This window comes from Haliaeetus albicilla, chromosome 20, assembly GCF_947461875.1.
Source record: "Haliaeetus albicilla chromosome 20, bHalAlb1.1, whole genome shotgun sequence".
Classification (NCBI taxonomy): Eukaryota; Metazoa; Chordata; class Aves; order Accipitriformes; family Accipitridae; genus Haliaeetus; species Haliaeetus albicilla.
In genome coordinates, this window is record NC_091502.1 from 8,103,257 (window position 1) to 8,119,932 (window position 16,676).

Here is a 16,676-nt window from a genome sequence, read left to right on the forward strand (position 1 = left end):
GGGGCGCGCGCGGCTCGCCGTTCGAAGCTGGCGGCGGGCGGTAACCATCCCCCTCAGGCAGCGCGCGGCCCGGCCCGGCCCGGCCCTCCTCTCCTCTCCTCTCCTCAGAGCCGCCGCCAGCCCCAGTTCCCGAGCAGCCGTTAACGGCCGCCTGCGCGGTCTGGGCCTAGTGGGGGTCGGGTCGGCCCTCGCCGGGTGGCGCTGGCGCTGTCCCTCTGGTACTGCCCTCCCCTCCCCTTCCCTGCGGGCGATGGACGTGTCGAGGGACTTCTTCGGTAAGCTGCGGGCCCTAGCCCTCACGCTGGAGAAGGAGGCGAGGCAGCTCGAGAGGGCCCTACGCGGAGAGGACGTGGGTAAGTGCCGGCCTCGCCTCGTCTCCTGACCGGGACGACCGAAGGGGGCCGGGAGCGGGGCCTCTCCCGCTCCCAGGGCTACAGCCGTGCTCCGGGGCTCCTGCTGTCGTGTCCGTCCCACCCCCAGGCAGCAAGACCCCGAGTTCGGAAGGTCATCTGGAGAGTTGCTCCCGGTGACTCGTGGTGATGGGCCTGGACGCTGGGGCTGATGGCTCTGCTGGGATAGCCTCGGAGTGGGGGGGGCGGGAAGGCGGTTGGTCCTCGGGAGTCCTTCATTTGGGTTCCCGCCTGCTATTGTGCCCCTGTGCTCCTCTGGGCAGGAGACGGGCCTTTGGTGGGCCGGTGGCAGGCCTGGGCATAGGTCTGCAGGGTATTCCTTGGGCTTCCCCTCTTATCTTTGTCTCTCTGAGCTCCTTTGTGGGTGCGTAGGTGAGCTTTTATTGTGGGGATGAACGGGATGAAATGGGAATTACATTCTTGCTTTTATTCCTTTTCATGGATTGAGACAGGAAAATGCATTTATTTGTAAGGCTTGTTCTCTCTGCACAGCTACCTGCGTCTAATTGGATTTATCACTGTGCTATCTCTTGTCACATAGCAGGTGTCCTCTTTTACACCATTTGCATTAACCCTGATTTTCAGTGAAATAAGTAATGACTGCTGCATGCGTAAGTGAATAATACTAGCATCTACCCACGTGCAAATAAGGCAGAAGAATTCAGCTTTTGTTGGTGTATGTTTTTCAGTGGTGTCTACAATGCTTTTTTTCAATTTTTATTATTTCAAGTTCTTTAAGGATAAAAATTTAGCATAAATAATCCTTGATAGCCCGGGGACCTACCTATTGTACCAATGTCTGCTATACATCAATTTTTACAGTAGTAGCTGCAACAGTAAATGGAAGCCTGTGCAGTTTCTCTGTGTAGTTTAACATACTGTGCAAATTGCAGTCTCATGCTGTGCAAGGTACCCTATGTAAACTAGTTTCTCTTTGTTTTTCTCTGTTTTGACTCTCTAACATATGACTCCAACATGTCTAATATAGGTGATTACGTTCTGATGTAGAATGTAATTTCACACTGAAATACTAACCCCCCCTTCTTTCTTTCCAAACCCCTTTATGTGACATGCATATCAAAGACTATGAAGATGAATCTCCAATAAGAGTCTTGCATGACCTCCATTGTGAAATCAGGAGTCTGAAGGTAACACCTTAACTCACGTACTTCTTGAAAAATTGCAGGGGGGGGTGTCCATAATCTTACAGTTCTGTTTTCATCATTAAGCCACAATACAACTTTGTTAGTCAGCTGTTCTGACCCTTATTTTATTCATTTACCTCTAAGTCCTCATAATGGCTGTGGATGTTGGGGTAGTGCCCAAAAACTTTTGGGTGGCTTGAAGTAGATTTAGCAGTATTTATTAGTTTGCAGTCAGTGTTGTCACTTGGATTATCAGGGGACAAAGGTAACGGGGAAGTTGTAGCTGTGCCAAGGCATAGATATAGGGGAAAAGGATTCAGGAGCAGCAGCTCCCTAGAGAAGAGATATGCTTGTTTGTGTTTGATGACTGGCACTTAGAATAAAGAAAGTCTTCACAAAAGTTTTTCAGTACCTTCAGCCATTCAGTTAAACATGAAGAAATGTTCTTTATTTCTTTATAGCCCATTTTTCATACTTCTATTAGAAATGAGCAAGTGTAGAAATAATTGAGAGGTAAGCTAGAATATAGACTTGAGATTTACTATATGCTCTGCACTAATTCTTTGTACATGGGGAGTAGGAGTCCAAACTAATTGCTGCTATCTCGTTTTTTTTTATGGAGTAAAAGCATATATTTTTGTCTGAGAGGTTACCAGTAAGTTGTTATCATACTGTGAACTGTCATCTTAGTTTAACGTTTTTAAGGTTTTGTACACTTGTGCCTTATATATTCCTGATATTTTGTAACCTAGTTTTTAGGTATAGATAAGACCTAAATTTGCTGCTTATCGTCATCTGAGTTGAAGTTTAATACTTATGCCCAAAATACTTCACGTGTAAACAACTACTATGTGATAATTTGAAAACCAATATTTCTGTGTTTCCTTCTGCCCCCAAAGGAAGATGTTAATGCCAGTCTTGGTAAGAGTTGCTCTGAAAAACAAGCAATTCATGAGTTTATGAAGGCAAGTGAAATATTGATGCAAAGAAATGCAGCAGATCTTGGAAAAATAAGAGAGCTGTTCCAGAAATACGGCTACAAACCACTTGTCAAAGACTCTACAGGTAATACAGTATGTGAAGACAAATGTTCTCTTTAGCTATATGTATATTTCTATTAATTAAGAGATCAAGTACATCTATCTTATTTGCTTTATAATAATATCCAGATGGTAAAAGATTCTGTTGTGATTGGTGCCATAAGAATAAACCAAAATATGAAGAGTTAGATCTCCTGGCATGCTTTTAAGATAGTGTGTGGGTTTTGTGTTTGGTTTGGGGTTTTTTTTTCCTCCAGTAATAGTTATATTCAGAAAACATGTTAGCAAACATGTTTTCATAACGCAGAGAATTATGCTGCTTCAGCTTCTCATGCGTGGGAAACTATTGTAGATGCATCTGAATTAGTTTGTATTCATATGTGATGATTCCATTAACTTAAATCACCATAGAGAAAATCTTAAAATAACGTGCTCCGCAGCACAAATGGGACAAGAGAAGCACATACAGGGATTAGGTGACATGTGGCAAGCAGTACTAGCTTGATCATTGGAGGTGGGGTGATCCTTAATCCAGTCAAAAAGTGCACGCACGCACACACCTGTGTGAAAAATCCAGATATGCCAAATGAGTTTAAAACACTACAACTGTCAGTACTACACTTACCCCTTTCAGTATCAAGGGCCCAATAAATCTTAAAGAAGCCTTTGGCAAGGTACACCTTAACCTTCCCCTGAGTGTTATCCAGTCATTACACAAAACAAAATTGTAGTCATGGATCATATTCACCTCTGAGTTAAGCTACTACACCTATTTTACAAAGATATGGCAGAAGTCTCTAATTTTATAGTCTCTTCCTTCCTGTCCTCTCTCTGCCTTTAAAGAAGACTTCAAACAGAGCTACAAGGTTAATTTATTTTTTAAGATGTATTTTTAAGCTAAGTGTATCTGAATAGGTAATACCAATACACATAAAAAGGTAATGCCTCTGCTATAATATTTTAAATAGCTTGCCCCCCGCTTTCTTGCATTATGCAGAAATTCACAAATATTTTGGGGTGTTTCAGTTTATCTAATTACAGAAATGTACAAATTCCACGTTTGCTTATTTCTGCAGTGGACTCTTCTTTTTATCTAAAAAGCTACCCTCTTTCATAAGTTTTTACTTGCTGCTTCATAACCTTTCTTCAATACTGTTTTTCTGGTACTGTGTGCAGCCTTTGCTTTTTCCCCAAAAACATTTTCAGTTCTATACAAATTTTTTTTCATTGTCATTTGTTGTACATTTTTAATCAATTTTCACTCTTGCACTGAACTAAAAACAAATAAGTATACTTAAGATTAGCACTTCCTGCCTGCTCCATGCAGGGAGATGAACTCTATTAAAAATACACTTGTGTAAAGATCTTTCAATTTCATTTTTCCTAGAAATAATATTTACCAAAAGAGTGGAATTCAGTAAATGTGTGACTTGTATCGGGCTAAGCTATATTTATAATATGACCTTCTGATATCTGTTGTAGCTTCAGGTTCAGTGCTTTAAAATGAAAGAAGGAATCTATTTTTTTTTTTACAATAATAAATAAAAAAAATTTGAACTGAGGGGAAGTTCCAATTTATTTTATAAATTCTTAAACCAGAAACTTCTGACATAATTTTTTTATTTATTATTACTTTTCTCAAACAGAAGAGGAGGAAGAAGTTGTTAACAGCGATTCAACAGTGTCTGTCCAGACTAAATCTGATGAAGGAAAAGCAGATGTACCTCTTCCTGCTTGTACTGAGAAGCCACTGGTGCCCACAGACCCACTGCGTAATCCCCAGCTTTCTGATTTTGGTCTTTCACAATATGCGTTCTCCAGGCCTTGGAGCGCAGTGAAAGGACAACGCACAACAAATGCATATCAAGAAAATTCAAAGAACAGGACTCCGCTAAAAACACAGGCACCTTGTATTTTGCCCAAAACACCAAAATGTATGCTAAAGATGGACGATTATGAGTGTGTAACACCAAAACTTGAACACTTTGGCATTAGTGAACATACCATGTGTATGAATGAAGATTATACGATGTCACTTATTCGTAAAACTGCTCAGACAAGCAAGAAGTGAGTACATTACTTCAGATTGTTTCTCTGCTGAATTTTCTGTAGTTTCTTCTTGCTGTACTAATTTCTTGCTGCTATTGCCCTTTTTCTTCAAGCACGTGGTATGTTATTATCTAACAGCTAGTTAGTTCTGTGTCTTTTCATGTACCCTTTGCAGTGCCAAACGCTGCCATGAAACACATCTCTGATATACTCCTTCCCTTGACTGCACCACGATAAGAATCTTCCATACAAAATCTATTTACAAAGGGAGAATGCATGCATAGTATATCTGTGATCTTTTGCTTTCTTTAACCTTGGATTTGGATTTGAGGATGTGTTGTCTGCAGTAGATATTACATAGCCAATTTAAAGGTTTCAGAAGCTTTAGGAATATAGACCTGGAATAACCTTCTAAAGCATTCAGTAGAATGCCGTCATCATAGAAACAGTGTATTCTCTCTTATGTTATCCAGCCCCACCTTACAAACAGTTAGCTCTTTTTGCTCCAGTCTTCTGTTTCAAAGACATCTCCAGATTTTCACTGTTCTAATTAAAATTAAACAAAAGAATTTGCAGCAGTGAGGTGAAGAATGGCTTAGCAGTAGATGTATTTTTCTATACTTCTAAGGTAATGTAAAGGTGGTTAGATCATGTTTTTATAGTTAGCAACACATTCAATTTTAAAAGCTGACAGTATTTAAAAGAAACTCGCTGTTCTGCAGCTAAATATTTGGTATTTAGAGAAATTATTCAAAAAACAAGAATCATATTCAAAATAAGTTGTGGAAATAATCATTCAACTTTTTTGTTTGTTTTTTAATCCCTGATATTTGCAATATAGGAACAGGTGTGAAGTTCTTCAGAACCATGCCAACTTAAGTGACTTTGCCCCCCAAAGATCCAGTTTACTGCAATGGTTAAATTTTGAGTGTTTTTTTGATTTTAAGATTACTGGGGAAAAAGTGAAAAGATACATTTTCTTTTAAAATAGCTTTGGGATCTCTCCTTTTAAAAGGTTATATAAATACTAGAATGTTTATAAAGCCCTATAGTATTTGAATTGTAATAATAGGAAAACTTACTGAATCCCAAAAGATATTAATTAAAAAATTGTTCCCTCTCAAATAGTATTTTGAAAATAGTTTTGTCTTATCGCACAATTTAAGTTCTTTTGATATCTATAACTTTTTGTGGATTTTGTACAACTTTTCCTATTTAATGAGAACTGTTCTAAATGTGATCTTCAGCTTTAATTATGGCTGTAATTTATAAATGGATGCATCCACAAATGTAGATTCTATTTCTGTGGCTTCTAGTGAAACAATTAGACAGTCCACTAGTGATATTTATATATAATAAAAAAAAATCACAGTAGCAGTCTTCCATACCCTAATGATAATATTAAAATTCTGTAGAGAATTAGTTACAGCATGATTGCCATTTAAAACATCATCATTATTAATGACCAAAACAGATGGACACACACTAATTGTGACTAAAGTTAAAGCTGCGTATAGATTCAGAATTAGTGGCTTATGTGAGAGGTCATGACATCAAGTCATTAGAGTTAAAATGTTGTTTAACTGTTTTTTACCTTATTTGTTTTGTTTATTTTGCAACATTAAGTTAGAGTTAGCTTGCAGTTTGATCAGAAAGGTTGAAACAACTAAACATTTGTTAGCTGCAAAAAGCACTCCTCTTGCCTCTTAGTGAGAAGTCTCAGCATGTTAAATGGGCAGAACACTAAGCCAGCAAATAAAAAAGCAACAAAAAGAATTAATAAAGGAAAGATATTCTGCCCATTATCCAGTGAAAAAATCTCTTCCCCAAGGATCAGATAAGGAAAAAAAACTAGTACAAGTGGGGTAGACTTATACCTGTAGTTTCCAGGTACAGAGACAGGTAATAATGCTGACTTTATTGGAAACAGCCCTGCCCTTTTATATACCTTACTTCTGCCAGCCAGGTCTTGTACCTAGCTGAAATCTGTCTAGCAGCTGTGTATTGTGTGAAAAACACTTTAAAAATTCATCTCAAAGTTCTTAGAAATATTTAGTGGACTTCAACTCCTCCAACTTTGTTTTTCAGGTTTTCAGTTTTGAAGTGGGTGAAAAGAACAATATACTTTGATGCACCTTCTACAAAACTGAAACAAAAAGTAATTAGGAAAGAAAAGAATAAATTGTTATATTTGTTCTTCTCCATTGTAAAAACTAAAACCCATATGGTTTCAGGTATCTGTAATACTTCCGAGGCAAAACTGACTTGAAAAATTACTTTTTTTTTTTTAACTCAAAATTTGAGATGTGTTCATCTAAGTAACATATATTGCCTCAAATGGATTTTTTTTTTAAGCTTAGGCTTTTTGTAGAGAAGCTCTAAATGTGGTTCACATAGTTAAGATAACTTTTTAAACATTTAAAATTATTTTCTTATGGACACACTTTTATGTAGAGTTTAGGTTAAGCTTCCACTTTTTGTCTGGTATTGTCTCTTAACTCCCTATACCCTTCTTCCACTAGAACAGCTTGGATGTGAAAAAAGAATTTTAAAAAATTCAGTTTCCAGTTTTGTGGAATTTATATTAAATGGCTTTTCATTCTGAAGTCAGCTAGTGATAAACATAAGTAATCTTATTCAAACTTAAAAATAGAATTAAAAATCTTTTAGTGTTCACAATAACGTTAGTAGGTTAAGAGCCAAAAATATTTCCTCTTGTTGTTTAGAATTTTGTAGGCAACAGGCAATTCAAAATAAAATAGACTGTACCCCAACACAGAATTGATCATCTGGGACAAAGAAAATTGATCCTACCCTGGACACCTTTGTTTTGGTTTGGTTTTTTGGGATAGGGATTTGTTTTGGGGGGGGGTTTATGCCTTGGATTGAAATCTCACTATATTTGATAATTTGTGGATGGACTGAACATTTGCATGCTACGAACTGCTGCAGTAGAATCCTAGATAAAGAAATCTATGAAAGAATCATTTTTGAGGAAATGTATTTTTGACTTGCATGTTGATAAACAATACTAGAAAAGTGATCAGGTTGACAGTATTCCTTTAATTGTGACTTCTTCATGTTACTTGAGAGCTAATGGACAGATTTGGTTTTCAGTTTGGTTAAAAAAGATGATCATGAAGTGAATGTACCAGAAATGACATCCAGGGAAATCATGTTTACTCCTGGGCCAAAACCAAAAGTGACAGCTGAGAATGGTAAGTTAAAAATACGTGAAATAAATGTATATATGCATTTTTACATAATGCATGTGTAAATGCATTGTAAACAAATGGTAAACTTTTAAACTGTTTCTTCTTAAATATAGTTAATTCAGGCCCAGTCATCATATGAGTAGTAATGTCTAGAAAATTAAATGTTTGTGGCTTCTGTGGGAAAGTTTCTCACTTCAATGTAAATCTTTGCTCATTCTTCTTCTCATATCCATCTAGAATTATGCAGAGGGATCCATCATTTTGTAACTGCAACTTATCCTTATTTGAAAGAAAAAACCTGTTTTACACTGAGAATACCTATTAGATCTGTTTAAAGATAGGAAAGAAACTGCTTTGAAAGAGGCTAACAAGACAGTAACTTAAATCTTTCAAAAGTAGTGCTGAAACTTCTTTGAGAGGAGATATAATATGTTCTTTTGAAAATGTGAAGATCTTGGGACAAACGTAGTGACAACTGAATATATGAGAAGCTAAAGCAATGTTGATTTAAGTTGGGCTTTTTCAGTTATATTCAGTAGTGGGACTAGATTTACTTTTTTTTTTTACATTTGTAGCTTTTATGGAATTCTGTATTTGGATGGTTCTTCATACTAAAAATATCAGCTAAAATGATAGATGCATTTTAGAATATGCAAATCTATGAAAAGCTAATAGAAAACTGAACTAGGGCACTGGAATTAATAATATTTATATGTGTGTGTGTGTGTATGTATATATTTTTATTTTTGTCATTCCCCCCCGCCCCATTTCAGCAGCTGGCTGGATGGCTTCTCCTATGGTATTTGTGTTCTGTACTCCTGATGTGAAAATCCCTTCCAGAACAAATAATACAGTATTATCAAGGTCACCAGAGACAAATGAACTGCCTCTTCCCAGTCATACAGAAACACCACAGTTTCCAGATTTTGAAACAAGATGGCTAAAAACAGAAGCTAAGGTAGTAAATAGCAATTATGTACCTTTTCACACACTTTTTACCATAAGCAGTTTTTCAGATGTCAGTTTGGGATTTGTGGTGGGTTGACCCTGGTTGGATGCTGGGTGCCCACCAAAGCCGCTCTATCACTCCCCTCCTCAGCTGGACAGGGGAGAGAAAATGTAACAAAAGGCTTGTGGGTTGAGATAAGGACAGGGAGAGATCACTCACCAATTACCATCACGGGCAAAACAGACTTAACTTAGGGAAAATTAACTCAATTTATTACCAATCAACCAGAGTAGGGTAATGAGAAATAAAACCAAATCTCAAAACACCTTCCCTCCACCCCTCCCTTCTTCCCAGGCACAACTTCACTCCTGGATTCTCTACCTACCCCCATCAGCAGCACAGGGGGACAGGGAATGGGGGTTGTGTTCATCACACGTTGTCTCTGCTGCTCCTTCCTCTTCAGGGCAAGGACTCCTTGTTCTCTTCCCCTGCTCCAGTGTGGGCCCTTCCCATGGGCTGCAGTCCTTCAGGAGCACACTGCTCCAGCATGGGTCCCCCACGGGGTCACAAGTCCTGCCAGAAAACCTGCTCCAGTGTGGGCTCCTCTCTCCACAGGGCCACAGGTCCTGCCAGGAGCCTACTCCAGCACGGGCTTCCCACGGGGTCACAGCCTCCTTCGGGCACCCACCTGCTCCGGCGTGGGGTCCTCCCTGGGCTGCGGGTGGAGATCTGCTCCACTGTGGACCTCCCTGGGCTGCAGGGGGGCAGCCTGCCTCACCATGGTCTTCCCCACGGGCTGCAGGGGAATCTCTGCTCCGGTGCCTGGAGCACCTCCTCCCCCTCCTTCTTCACTGACCTGGGTGTCTGCAGGGTTGTTTCTCTCATCTTCTCACTCCTGTCTCTGGCTGCAGATTCTGTTTGTGTTCCTTCCCCCCTTAAATCTGTTCTCCCAGAGGCGCTACCACTGTTGCTGATGGGCTCAGCCTTGGCTAGCGGCGGGTCTGTCTTGGAGCCGGCTGGCATTGGCTCTGTCAGACATAGGAGAAGCTTCTGTCAGCTTCTCACAGAAGCCACCCCTGTGCCCCCCCCCCAAATAAGACCTTGCCCCACGGACCCAATACAGTGTTCTTTTCCTATACTACTTTTTCTTATGTTGTTGTAGAAGATCTTTTTAATGGTAATTTTGTAAGAACGTTTATTAAATACTTTACCTAAGATAAGTAGATTAACTGAAGGCATTTAATACCTCTTTTGCAGCAGGTGAAGCAGGGGGGCAAAACTGAGTCGGTGACAAAGAAGGATGCAACAGATAAAAAATACGTAGAAAATAGCATTCCTTTTGCTGTGAGCTCTGATGATTATCTTAAACATTTTGGAGACCCTTCTCCTCCTAAAATAAAACACTATGACCAGTTATTCAATACTCCTCCACCTCCAGAAATAACAAGGATACCAGATGATGTTCTACAGGTTAGCTAACTTTTTTTTCCTAAATATTTTTAATATCAAAATAATAAAATCAAAAGGCTTAGTTCTATCCAATTTTGTTCTTCAAAGAGTTCTCTGCTACTTATTAAATATGTATAAACTGTAGCCTGTTTTGAGTTGTTAGATAATTCTTTTTATTCCCTTTTAATGTTTCCTCTAGATTCTGTCCAAGTATAATCATAAAGTAGACTCTTCTAAAGCCAAGGAAAAGGAGACCAAGGCAGGAAATACTATAAGATGTGGAAGTGATTTCACTGATTACTGCAATAAAGAGAACAGGTATGATTAAATTTTACAAATTTGGTTAAGTAATTTAATTTTAAGGTGCTACGAAGGTGCTTTAATGCATTTAGAAATTCATGCAGCTGCGTGCTCTTCAGCTACCAAAATAGCTCTTGTTGCTGTGACTAAGTAACTATTCTTTGGCATGGTAGCTGACTGCCTTTTTGTAAAGAATGAATATTATAATTGTGTGTTTGAATCCTCCCAACTTTAGGGGAAAAAAAATAAATGAAGGTAGAGTTTTACTGTTTTATCTGTAGGTATATTCTGCTTTGTGGCAATGAAAGCACTGATGAATGCTTTCTTCAGAGTAAATTTAGGGAATAAAACTAAGGAATTGGAGAAAACTGTAAGTGACACTACTGGTTTCATGGTCGTTTTGGCAAAGACAAAGATCTTTGAAATGCAAAGCCACCTTATGAACAATATGTGAGATTAAATTAGTCTACAATAAGCATGAGTAGTCTTTGAATAATGGAATAATAGCTTTAAAAATAACTCAATCAATTTGAATAGAGAGAAGTTTTTGTGACAACTCGATCAAGTGTAGATATTCCTGATTCAATGTAATGTATATTATGCTTGTTGGTTATCTGTTAAACTTGGGGTCAGTACAGATTATTTGGGTAAGAGGTACAAGGAACATGTATGGAGTCAAATAATCACAACAACCCAGAATGAGACTGATAAAAGTAGGTATTTTAACATACTTGGAGTTGGAATCCATTTGAGTAATCAAATAGAGCAAAGCTCTTACTTTAGCTGACCCTTCTTTTTTTCTTGTCAAGATAATAAAGTTTTCAATGTTTGTGTCTTCTGCTAATTCAAAATATGATTGAGATAAGTTCATGCACTCTTCTGGATATATTTGCAGAGGATATCCTGGATTTTTCAAGCCAAACAACTGAAATCAAGCTCTGAAGACTGTGTTGAGACTGGTTTACATTCATGGATCTTATCACTGAGACATAACAAGCTCAAAAAGCAAGAGAAAATACTGGTGGGAGGAAAGAGCCAGACAAAGGAAAAGCTTTTTTTTAATGGAGAAAAATTATTTATCCATGATGTGGATAAACTTGTTTGAACTAACAACTTGTGCTTAATTTTTTTATTGAAATTATTGGCAAAATATATTGAGGGTTTTTAAAATACATATGTATGGTTCAGAGGGCTGGGGTCATGTATGAGGTAGTACTTCACTTGTTTCACCTGATTCTCTTGTTTATTGTGTATGCTTGCATTTGCAGTAGGCTATAGAGAAGTGTAGTTAGGTTGCAATAAAGGGAAAGTCTAGTATATCGCCCCAGGAAGTGGATATCTCTGGCTGTTCTGGTGACACTGTACATCTTTTCAGGGCTGAGTTGGAAGTGTAGTACTTTAACAGTATTTGGTATCTTCAACAGAAGCAAGTTTTTTTTTTTATTGGAAGAGTAACTCCTGCTTTACTGTTTAAAACACTTCTATGTTATTAGTCATTTCTGCAATACTAAGACATATCAGAAATATTCCTGCATCAGGCTCTCTGTTACTGTCTGACAGACAGGCATTTCTTTTATGCTGCTTCACCTTTCTTGTTATAGTTTTCTTACATTGACATTGTATTAGGTGCTATACATCTGTTTTCCTTTTGACATTTTAACCTCTGTAGCCCTACAAGGTGATTCTGGCTCCAATATGAATTATTTGAAAATATATTGTGCAATTGGTACTGGTTATATGTATCTTCAACTGCTAGAAGGATTTACTGGCAGGCATGTAGGTGACTGCTTACTCTCCTGCGCTGCTTGCCATGTGCATTCTGTAGTGGTGGTGTTGCTTCTAGACAGGCACATCTATCCCTGTCATAGCTGACCAAGCTTAAGTTCTCAGAGCTGTTGAGCACTTTTTTGGTATCTGGCAGTAATAGTAACTAGGATTTTTTTTTTTTTTTTCCTACCAGAGATTTTACTTCTGTCCACAAGAAATCCTAGCTGCATATCCTTGTTTGGAGCCAGTTTGCTGTTTCCAGTGTGAGCTATTCCTTTGAGTGGCTCCAGGACTGCTCTTAACAGCTGTACATGGTCTTCCTGTTGATGGCTAAAATTCTGTCATTTGTATGAGGGCAGGCATGCAACACATAAGAAGGGAGAGACTGTCCCAGGAGATGGAGAGAAGTATATACTTATCTGGACTTTCTGAACATAGCTCCACCTTTTTTTTTTTTTTTTTTTTTTAAATCCTCAATATATGCAAACATCTAGAGATGCCTGGAAGTATTTCTCTAGTTGCGTAGATTGACCTGTCCTGCCTCAAACCTAGCAAGTAAAAGTGCCTTTTTCCTGCTATTCCAGTCACTCTCCAGGATAAGGATACATCAAATTAACTGGAGAAGCTGATTTTCTACTAGTTCTGGCCTGAGCACACTGTCATTTTTCTGTGCTAGCTTCTGTTTAAAAATATGTATGTATTATTATGTGTCAGTCTTTGAGCTTGATCAACACTTTTGAATACTAAATAAATCTGTCTCAGATGCTTGGTGGCTACTTGGAAAACTGATCATTCGCTGCTATAAAAACACTTATTTGTTCTACCCAACTCCTTCAGAGAGCGAAGGCCAGACCTGCTTCCAACATCTTCACAGACTAAAACCACTTAATGGGCTGGATGCTAGTCATGAAATTTCATGGTCTTAAAAAGGTACAAAGTATTGTGCTGCAGAGCAAGAATCTTTCAGCCAGACAGATTTACCAGTGCTTAGCTGGAAGGGGTTCACAGCCTGCATTCTCCCTCCACGGCACTTCATGGCTACTTTCTTGCCCTGAAGCAAGCCAGATATCCTGAAAGACTCCATTTAACATGAAATGGAATGATCAGCGCTACGGTCCTGTTCCTTGCTGTGTTCCCATCTGCCTTCAACTAATGAAATTCCCAAAAGGACTTATAAGTGTCTTTTCCCCAAACTTGAGAACAACTCTGCATTCCACTGTCCTTTCCTCCATTAGGGAACTGTAGAGTTGTACCTAGCAGTGCTGGGGTTCTCACCGTAAGCCACTTGCATCATTTTTCTTGCCTATTAAACAATGTTTTCTGCTACATTTCATGGCTATTTCATTGACTAATGTGAAAGGGATTCGATTAGTGTTTTGAGATACAAGTTATCTTCAAGATGACAATTGAAATCTTAAAATCTTCTGGTCTACTCAAGCTGTTGTGACATGATGCTGGCATGAGGCTTTTTGGAATAGAGAAATGAAGTTTTACTGGTTAGTTTTGGTTTTTCTTGCCTACAATATTACCCTAATACAAGTAATATTGCTGTTTGTGCTTATATTCTTTATAGCAAGACCATTGCTCTCAGGTGGATATAATCAGAGCAGCAAAACAAAAACTACTTTTAGTTTGTTGTTGTGCTTTACCTTTGAAAACCTTTTAGGTTTCAGTAAGTCCTAAGCAGTGGTTTGAGTTATTGGGGGTGGGGGAGGGAAAAGTTGGCTGAAGTGAAGGCATAAGCAATGTTGGAAACTGATCTGTGTTCAAAATAAGCTGGGGAGGGAAAGTTTTTGTGGTTTTGCTTTGTCTTTTTTCTCCCCCCCCCCGATCAGTTTTCTCACACAGGTGGCTGTGTGGCTGTCTGATAAACTGCACAAGTTCAAATACTGGAATGACCAAGGATGTAGCCATGGGGCTGGAGGAGGGTAAAACTCCACTTAAGCCAGTATCACTGCTGAAGAAAGGTTTGTCCTGCTGCACACTAAAGTAATATGTCAGAGTGAGAATAATGCAAAAGAACTTAAAAGTTATGTGTTGGTTTGTTGTGGGGTGAATCTAATAACAGCATTGGCCTGTCAGAAAGTGCAGTTTGGATAAACAGTAGCTAAATAAGTAGCAAACATAGTGGTTCTGTAGGGGACAGTCATCACCTGAAAACAGGCAAATTGACTCAGAGTATGGTTCTGTGTTGTGCTTAATTTAGTTTAACTAGGGGCTGCTTCCACTAGAGGCTGTTTCATCAGTTCTCTTGCACAGAATCTAGGGCTTGTGCAGTTTTGTGATGGATTCCATTTGCTAAGCCACTGAGAATAATTGATTTTGTTTTCTTTTCTAGTTTGTCCTCCTCAACAGTAATCTCAAACTCAGCTTCTGTCTGTGAGCGCTAGATCAGATGTAAGGGAAAGGTGAGAATGGGATCACATCTTCTAGCAGTAGCCTGCAGTCAGAAAAGATGGAACCTGGCACAAAATTGCACTTCAGTGTTTAGGGACATCTGGGAAGCAATAAAAAAAGCATAGCCTTTAGTTTTCCTTCATTTGGTGTGGTTCTTAATCTTTTTTTCATTTAAGTACATCAAATGTGTCAGCTAATGGAAGCTTCTCTCCATAATCCCATTCATTGTCAAAGGAGCATCTTGACTGTTCTGCCTAGGAAGCTCCTTAAGATGGTCAGTGCTTTCTTATCTTGGAAATGTTTTGCCTGATGTTAAATACAAATATAGATCTCACAGTGAAATGAAACTTCCCAGATGGCTGTCAAATGGATAAATGACAAGCATCGCATTTAGCGCCTCCCATTGTGCTTTTATTGATGTTTTTGTAAATCATTGGAGCAATAACTGGAGTCCAGGCTTCCTTGGTTATTTAAAGCATCATGGATGCTTTAAATTTTCTGTAGGATGTGCTATTTGCTTTGTTCCCTGTTGTCATTATTCAGATGTTCTAGTACTCGTGGTGGTTTTATGTGCTCTGTCAACAGCTGCAGCTGATGTTGGAGCTGCCTTGTATTTTAGGAGTATCTTGTTTCTCCAGGGGACAGTAATTCAGAGATTGTGGCATTCTTATAAATTAAGGAGCAATGACAACATCCAGTGGCCACACTATGCAATCACATGTACATTAGTCCACAGGAATGCACCTTCCTACCAAGAAAAGACATCAGTCAGTGCTGACTATATTATCTATCAACTTAAATGTGAAACCTCATGCTGTAATACCTACTTTTAAAAAAAGGCAGTTGACATCATGGCAGGGAGCTGACCAGGTCTGTGAATTTCTTTGATCTTGTCTTGTCTAATTCAAGTTGAAGAGTTTAAAAAAAAAAAAAAAAAAAAGCACAAATGTGCATGCACAGGAAAGGGTCCATGGAAGAAGATGCTGTGGTACACAGGCATTTCTCCTGGGGAGAGACCAAGCAAAGTATAGTTTGCAGAATACCGAGCAGGAAGGTGTTCAAATACTTTCATAATTTTTGGCATAATATATTCCTGGCTTAAAGCCCTGTGGTTATGCTCCCTAATGATTGTTTACACAATTGTTGTAAACTGATCTAAGGCCTTGCTGCATGGTCCTGCCTTTCCTCTCCTGCAGCTGCAGGTCCCACACCCTCAGTTGTGTCACTGCACTTGTGGCTGCATGGGAAGCCATTCCTGCTTGCCCAACTACCAGGAACTAATTGTTGTTTTCTAAGGTTAAATTGTTCATGGATGCTGTGCACTGACCCATATCACTGCTCACCTGCAAAGGCACTGATGGGTATTGAGGCAAGAGAAGGGAAACAGCAGGGGGAGTTGGAGATGGGATGTCCTCCTTTGCTGGTTAAGCTGCTCGGGGAATCATATCCTGCCTGTCCAGCTGCTTTGGTAAGGTTTCTGGAGGCTGTTCCGCAAGCGCTTCCATGGCAGCTGAAGCAATTCCTCTTCACCCCAGCAGCCATCACTCCTGCTCCCAAACCCTGCTTCCCCCTCCCTGTGACAACTGCTTGCGTGGTTGTGCATGAATTGGACTGGAGGGGACACAGCTACTAGGACAAACCTCACCCTCAGAAGAGTGTCCTTGTATTGGGTTTGTGTGGCAAGGTTTTGGTAGCGGGGGGTTACAGGGGTGGCTTCAGTGAGAAGCTGCTGGGAGCTTCCCCTATGTCTGACAGAGCCAATGCCAGCCGGCTCTAAGACGGACCTGCACAGGCCAAGGCTGAGCCCATCAGTGATAGTGGTAGTTGCTCTGTGATAACATATTTAAGAAGGAAAAAAAGCTGCAGGGCACACAGAAATGGCAGCTGGAGAGAGGAGTGAGAACATGTAGGAGAAACAACCCTGCAGACCCCCAGGTCAGTGCAGAAGGATGGGG

The 16,676-nt window shown here is 39.4% G+C and overlaps 1 protein-coding gene across 3 annotated transcripts; it reads left to right on the forward strand.

The window, feature by feature from the left end:
* The first annotated feature begins 3 nt into the window (after window positions 1-3).
* Window positions 4-15,110, forward strand: SKA3 (spindle and kinetochore associated complex subunit 3). Of its 3 annotated transcripts, none has more exons than XM_069808169.1 (9): window positions 4-353; window positions 1,494-1,558; window positions 2,455-2,620; window positions 4,242-4,662; window positions 7,762-7,862; window positions 8,633-8,817; window positions 10,069-10,278; window positions 10,457-10,575; window positions 11,453-15,110. In XM_069808169.1, exons 1-9 carry the CDS (start codon window positions 251-253, stop codon window positions 11,484-11,486), a joined length of 1,404 nt encoding a protein of 467 aa, XP_069664270.1. In that variant the 5' UTR covers window positions 4-250; the 3' UTR covers window positions 11,487-15,110. The 3 variants fall into 3 exon arrangements, with proteins under 3 accessions (XP_069664270.1, XP_069664271.1, XP_069664269.1); XM_069808170.1 differs by having other exon boundaries at window positions 8,636-8,817; window positions 10,066-10,278; XM_069808168.1 differs by having other exon boundaries at window positions 6-353; window positions 10,066-10,278.
* Window positions 15,111-16,676: the final 1,566 nt, after the last annotated feature.